This window comes from Lampetra fluviatilis, chromosome 36 (assembly GCF_964198595.1).
Source record: "Lampetra fluviatilis chromosome 36, kcLamFluv1.1, whole genome shotgun sequence".
Classification (NCBI taxonomy): domain Eukaryota; kingdom Metazoa; phylum Chordata; class Hyperoartia; order Petromyzontiformes; family Petromyzontidae; genus Lampetra; species Lampetra fluviatilis.
In genome coordinates this window covers 4,052,356-4,059,936 of record NC_136310.1, presented here as the reverse complement: position 1 = coordinate 4,059,936, position 7,581 = coordinate 4,052,356, and the positions used below count along the sequence as shown (strand labels likewise).

Genomic DNA, 7,581 nt, shown 5'->3' with positions numbered 1-7,581 from the left:
TCTGTCCTTATGTTTTCCTTTCTCCACACCAGGTTATTATTTAGTCTGCTTCCATTGTTATTGCACAATGATGCTCTTCATTGTTTGCTGTTTAATATACCACTGCATTTGTGTAAAGCAGAACACAAAGGCTAATTGTGTTTGTGTTCTGTGACATTTTATTCCTGTCGTCTTAAAAAAATACTGAAAAACAATGTGTAAAGAAAAGAACAACTTGGTTCAGGAGGTTCAATCTAAATGCATAATTCACCGTTATCTACGTAAAGGAATATTTAGATTTTTTTGTTGAAGGGCGTTCAGTACTTTGCTATTCTATTTAATGTTGTTTCAATTGTCTGTGAAATGAATCTAATTTAATCTCACGTCCCAGTGGGATAGCTCAGAGTTAGCATGAGTGTTTTTGCAGCAGGGGTTGCGAACGGAGCCGGGTGTTTATTTTGAGTACCATTATAATACAAAGCAGTTAAAAAAAAACCCCACATCCATCATGTGAAAGCAAGTCTCATTTTAATACATCAGAGTACGTGAGGTCACTTGCACCAAGGTTGTCCTGCTCTCACCATTGGGGCGGCAGGGTGCTGCACTGGGTAACGCTTTACCCTCATAACAAGAAGCATCTGAGTTCGATTCCGGACTCGGGCACCTTTCTACGTGAAGTTTACATTCCCCCCTGGTTTTGCATGAGTTGCCTTCAGGGTCGCTAGTTCCCTGCCATAGCTACAAACACACCCGATAAAATTGGTGTTGGCCCAGACATCCCAATGTACGATCACCCTGGAAAACTGTTTTTGACTAAGATTGGCTTTCCTCGGTAAATAAATAAGCGTGCCATAATGCAGAATTTGCGCTGGTGGCTCAGAAACGTCAGCCGATGTGAGTGCTGCCCCATTTTCTTGTTTGAGCAGGGAGACAATGTGGACCTTGAATAGTGTCTGCAATACATTACAGCTTAACAATTAAGGTAATTTATATTTTCCAGCCATGTCAATCCACAGACGCCCCCCCCCCAATCCTCCTGTGTTAGTGATGGTGGTTATTTGACCATACATCACCAATGTGGGCAATGCCGATTCGAAGAAGGGAGGCGTTCAGATGCAACTTGTCACGAATGTTAGCCATGGGCTAGGATGCAATTCAAGTCGCGAGGTTATAGAGCAGTGCGCTAACCCACTGCGCCACCATTGTCTTCCCGAGTTTAAAAATACATATGCATGTAATAATAGTAACAACAATAAGAAAGGCCATTGACAATGATATCACTATTTCATGTACCGCTTTATTTTTCATCTTTAAATTGGATGCAAACAAAATAGAGATGGGCACTTCTGACAAATCTATAACAGAATCGCACGCGTAAAAATGGCTTTGTTCTTCATAAAATGAAAAAAAAACTACACCTCAAATTAACAAAAGAAAGTAAACTAACGAGGAAACAACTTTTTTAATTTTTTCCATTTTCTTTTCAATTGATTCAACTTAAATAAATAAATTGCAATTCTGCGCGTTTAACAAGTCCATCGTTGTAAACAGTCAAATCCGCAAAGAACACATAGTGTTAGGTTCCCCATCCATCCAGGCTATCAAGAGCATTAGGGAATATACAAAGAGATAAAATAAAACTCTGTACATTGGAAAACAACACGCAAACATTTACATTTTTCAGCCACGTATGAGGATTTTAAGTTCATGAGAGTTAATACAGTACATGCCTACGCTTTACATTTGTATTTATTTCATATCACTTTCATTATGTTCAAAAGTTCCACAGGCTTGCTGTTGGATTGCGCCTGAGCTGCGGCAATCTATTTTACTTTTTACAGATGTGATACCCACTTCTAGAGCGTACCCAGTTAAGTGTGGCGTGCGTGATAAGCTTAGCTGCGATGCAGATCAGTCGATGATTGCAAAACACGTCGGAGGGAAGTTTCGACAAACGGCATTCGGGACCTCCCAAAAACAACCCGGGTTGTCGAGAGGCAGTAGAGTGGCATCTTGGATGCCTACGGTAGGCCCACGAAACATTTTGTTATCCATTTAATTCAAAGCAAAAAGAACGTCTCTAACAACGACACGTGGGTTAAAGAGATCTGCCTTTAAAAATGATACACTATGTACACATTTATGATACAAAACAAAAACGGGATTTAAAAGAAATTCGTTGGAAATGGAGCACCAGTTGATTCCACCGGCTGGCCGTGTAGATGATGATGATGGTGATTGGTAGTTAACCCTTTCCCATTTCCAATGACGTATGCGTATGTCATCGGAACGGAATCGGAAGAAAAACTGAAATTAAATAATTGTCGGTTCGTCTTCAGGTCGGAAGACGTACCGTTGCTCATGCTCAGGTCGGAAGACGTACCGAGGCTCCCACAAGGCCATGCGGTAGGCCACGCGGCACGGCTTGGCGCCAGCTATCATTAGAGCGCGGTCGTTATGCTACGTTTCTCGGGGGTGAGTCCAATGTCTTTAAAAACAACGGTGCTATTGCATCTCTAAATACAATTATCTCCAAGCCGCTTGCACATTCTGAGATTCAGCGGTGAACGGGACACCCAACCCTGCAACGTGAGGACGTCTCAGAATAGGAAACGGTGAATGTGAATTTTACTTACAGCGAAAAGGGAGTGTTTTTTTCATTTACTTCATACATTGAAGGCATTCAAATTGAGGTCATTGAAAAATGACGGTAGCGATGGTCCTATTATTCACGTACACTTCTTTTCAGAGAAAATCACGCAGCAGTTTGCACAAATGGATGCTGAAATATTGCTTAAATTTTTGCAAGCTTCCGTCATTAATATTGCAACCCATGTCGATTCACTTTTGAGTTTGACGGCGTGAGGGCAGGAGCAAAGGGGTGGTTAGGGGGGGATAAGGCTAGAGGGGGGCTCAGCCCCCCCTTGTAAAATCTTGTTGCCAAGTAAAAAGATGTTGGTAGGAAATGAGTCGAATTGAGCGCCGGGTGTCTAGCAGCCTTTGTTTGTATACACAGTGGGGAGGGGGGGGGGTGAGACTCAGGGCAGAATCTACGACAGACGGCAGCAGATCGCCGTCGTTACTCATTCTGTTCAGCTTTTAACGGTGGGTCACACCGCAGGATTGTGGCCGATGGCTGACTTCTGCGTTGATTTAAATGGACATCGTTTTGCAGCAAGTCAACCGCTGACCGTTGTGTGGTTATACGGGGACCAGCCATGGGAACGTGGAATTTCTGATGCCGACTTCAGGGGCTGCCCAATGGAGATGAGCGCCAATGCCAATTATTTTCTGTTTTCATCATGGGACCTCCCTTGCCAGTATCAAAATATAAGAATAGGTTGTACCCTTTCCGGCAATAAAACAGGTGTTAAGATGTTAAAACACGAAATTGAAACTGTGTATAGATTTTCTTTTTGTTTTGTAAAGCGTGGGCTCGCGGCGGCAATTTTGACTTCCCATTCAACTCGACGGCAACTCTGTTTGATTCCGCTTTGTTATTATTTACGGCTCTGGGTGTAGCCATTCGAAGCACGCAGGCCGATGTTTAAAACCGAATTTCTGGTCGCATCGAGGAAGTGGCGGCGGCGGCGGAGGAGGAGGATGTGTTTGTGGCGGGACGGGATTTGTTTTGTGTTGTCGGGAGGCGGAGTGCTGTTGACTTCATGAATCCAGGGCTCAGAGTGGCACGCACGTTCTCCCTTTCTGTATATAGTTTTTCTCTCTGTATGTAACCTGACCACACATCCACATCTCTCACCACGTGTATTTACAGTACAAGACAAAGACCCCCCCCCTCCACTATCGCCTTAACAGACTGTTGGGGCAAGTGATGTTCGCGAGCACCGATGAAGGCCGCCACGACACACGAGGGGGTGGGTGGCCAGCACCACGCCTGGCCGCCTTTGTCTCCCCAGTGGCGATGTTTACACACTGCACCAGGTACTCATCTGAGGCTGAGTCGAGCTGGGCAAAGCCCAGGACGGGTTCAGATAATCGTCACTGGGTGTTTGTCGTGAGCGGGAATCAAACTCAGGTCCCCGGATTCGTAGCGCAGCGCGCTAACCGCTGCACTACCGCTCCCAACGCACACACTCACACACATCGTATATATGTATATACGTATATATACGCACGCGCATACAAAGACAAAAATAGCCTCCATTTCGCCTTACAGGCTGTAGAAGCAAGTGCTATTAGCGAGCACACACTCTAGCTCGGCATGGCATACAAAGGGGCGGTGTAGCAAGGAGCCATTCCTGGCTGCCTTTGTCTCCCCAGTGTCGATGTTTATGCACTGCAGCAAGTACTCAATTAAGGTTGTCTCAACCTAGCGAAGGTCCATGGCCATTTCATGTAGCGTGTACCATTGCTGTCATCCATGACTGAATAAAACCCTGGTCGCCCAGCATTGTAGCGCAGTGTACTAACCATTGCACTACCACTCTACGCGTACGTATATCAAGGATGCACACACATGCACGCACGTCGTACAAACCTGCAAGCAACGGTCTTTCTGTTCTGCCCCTTCTCTCGCTCTCTCACTGTGCCTCCTGCCTCCACCCCCCATGGACCCTCCCCCCCCCAAACACCCACACAAATCCACAGCTCCCCTCTCCGCGCCGAGCTCCGTCACCGTTCCCGGATGACCCAAACAAATAAAACAGCAACAACAAAAAAAGTTTTGGCCGTCTCAAAATAGCGCGCGGTGGACGGGGGGGAGGGCCTTAGTTTAGGCAGCCGGGTCAATCTCACACGTGCACTCCCTGGTTGTGCAATTGCACGAGGTCCGCCTTCATGCTCTGAACGCTGCTCAGGATCTTCTTCTGGTGGCCGATGAGCGTGATGCCTATTCTCACGATGTCACTGCAACGACAACGGACACGACGCAGCGGACACGTCAGTGCACCACTTATCCAACCCGAGGTGGTCCCTGCCTCTCTTTAACACGAGTGGCCGTCACCAAACCCGCAATGGCTTTTAATGACGACGATGACAATGACAAGAATGGCTCCATGCTATACCTCACTTGATACAGCTATCGTGCTGTGACGGTTCCACGTAAAGACGGAAGCTTGTGTTGCCTCCGAAACGTCGTGATTTTTATTTTATTTTTATTTAAATTTATTAATTTTAAATGTTTTACCTACGTGACTTTTCCGAAAAAAACCTAAGAATAAGATGACAATCGTAATACATAGCAGCGAAAAAACAAGAGGGTAAAGGTGCCGCCCTGCATTCGCACACCTCGCGCCACCGCTGGCGGAAGGGCCTCCACTGGAGGGAGCTCTAGGAAGCCAATGGAGGGGGCATTCTGGCCTACTCTTCCAAGTTGGTCAGACATCTCGTTGCACCACGGTAGCACCCAAGCATATTAAACTAAAATAATAGCGACACCCATCTGTGTGTAATTATCCAGAGGGGTGACGCAGAGGTTTGGGTTCACGAGTTTGCAATGGGGAGGTCGCGAGTTCGAAATGCCGGTTAAGGGGGTGGTCTCGGTTCATCTTTATTATTAGTGCGACACGTGTCTCTCGTGAAATCCCTCTGAGGTCGATATAACAAGAAAAAAATTACTTTATTGGAAGTCAGCGGTGGTTGTAGTTTGGGAAAACCTGTCCCGCTCACCCAGCCCCTTTGCACGCGATTCTGGAAAATGCTCCACTCACGTTGTGACTCTCTTTATTATTTTTCATAAAAATACAGAAAAGGCTCGGGGAGTCTCACGACACTTCATCCTTTTATCAGGAGGGTCCCCTGTAATGCGAAGTTTTTCCAATATCCGTTTTCTTTTTCTAAAGACAGTGTTCATAGAGAAAATGTGACACGGGAGGCAAAACATTGTCGCACACTGCTGTAAAACTAACAGACGGCGTGTTTTTTCACGGAATCCTTTCTGTTGATATTACCGTTATTAGTCGTTGGATGCTCAGAACGGGGCGTTATTTTTCCAACGATTTTCACCGCGACATAACAAAAGGTGTAATTGCCATACTGCGAAAAGTTCCTAGAAAAATACACAATTTCTACACAAAAACCTGGAGCGCTTCAGTTGGGAGGCTTAAGTACATTGACCGGCAATGTTGGCTTAGCCTATTCTTTATTTGTCTTTCTTTATGCAGTGCAGGTCTATTGACCTTCATTCCACATCATGGGGGATCTATAACCTCTCCACTGGGGATGTCACTGTGGTTGGGTTTCTGCACAATCATCTATGTGCGTGTGTGACTACAGTAAAATGCCGTGGATTCGCACACTGAGGTATTTACAAGTGAAATAAGTAATAACGTTGAAATCTTTATATTCTTGGTTCTTTCGGTAAAGTCACGTAGAAGGGAAATAATAAAATAATGTAAATATAAAACAATAACAATTCTCACGACGTTTCGACTGCAACACAAGCAATCATCATCAGGTGTGAAATCCACAGCAATAATTTTTTTAAAAACGTCGTGAGAATTTTTATTTTTTATATTTATATTATTTTATTATTTCCCTTCTACGTAACTTTACCGAAAAAACCAAGAATATGAATCCCTGCAGTCACGAAAGCTTTAAATCAAAATTCAAATCTTTGTCAATGGACCTCTGCAACTGTCCAACGTGGTGACCATACTTCACCGCGCTACTTCTCCGGTCGTTTTTTTTCATATGCGACCTATTCTAGCTCTGAGGGGAAAAAAAAACTTTTCCTCATATGCAGGGGAGAAATAATGATGATGATGATAATAGAGCTAAAACAAAGGGGAAGAATAATGATACATTCACATGGCATGTATAACCATTTCTAATCTGGATCTGTCCTCTGAAGTAATTGGATATAATGTTACCTGTCAGGTCACACAACGAAATGATGTCACACGCAATTATGGCATTGCAAATGCCAGGAGGGAATCGTTTTTGCACTGCTTATTTATTCTTGTTGTTTTTGTTTTGTTTAAGGCAACCCTGCGATCAATTCATCCGATTTTCAACGGGATATGCCCCTAATAGCACAAAAAATTTGCACAAAAATTTCGTTGCCGTTTTATCATCTTCACGAGAGTTATCGTGACCCCTTGACACGAACAGATGGACAGAGCTAATTCAGAAGTGCTTACAACCGTGAACAATTTTACAAAACATCAATTAAGAGAGAGAGAGAGAGGAACGACTCTTTCTCTGGTTATGGAAAGGGGGCTATACTCACTCAGAGTCCAGTTGGACCATTTGCTCAAGAGACGTGTACCCTGCAGAGGCAAAGTTGTCCTTGTAGCGACCCATCTTGATGGCATCAAGCCACTCCTCCACCGAGCGGAATGAACCAAAGTCCGGGATGCTCTGGTCCAGCAGGGAGTTGGAAGACCTGGACAGCGCAACGGTGGAGCAAGCCTCGATGTAGCATCGGCGTATTGAACCGCAGAAGAACATCACGCGGCCGATGCAGGCCACCTCATTGCAAACTCGGTCACCGATCTAACGCCACTGCTGCGATTCATTGAAAAAACGACGCTTCGGCTATACCAGGCTGCTCCTGAAGCTCATTCGCCAAATCTTGACCGACATGAACACATGAAAGTTACCGGTCAACTGCCCCCACGACGTTAAAGAAAGTTAATAAAG

At 44.9% G+C, this 7,581-nt stretch overlaps 1 protein-coding gene across 2 annotated transcripts in view; it reads right to left on the bottom strand.

Annotated features, from left to right (window-relative positions):
• Positions 1-1,280: 1,280 nt before the first annotated feature.
• The window catches only part of LOC144945028 (ephrin type-A receptor 4-like), a 105,789-nt gene continuing 99,488 nt past the window's right edge, over positions 1,281-7,581 (bottom strand). For both annotated transcript variants that reach the window (XM_078873200.1, XM_078873201.1), the window contains exons 16-17: positions 7,169-7,324; positions 1,281-4,845 (exon numbers count right to left, since the gene is read on the bottom strand). In XM_078873200.1, coding sequence (XP_078729326.1) covers positions 4,731-4,845; positions 7,169-7,324 — 271 coding nt within the window. In that variant the 3' untranslated portion in view covers positions 1,281-4,730. The remainder of the gene's footprint in view (positions 4,846-7,168; positions 7,325-7,581) is intronic.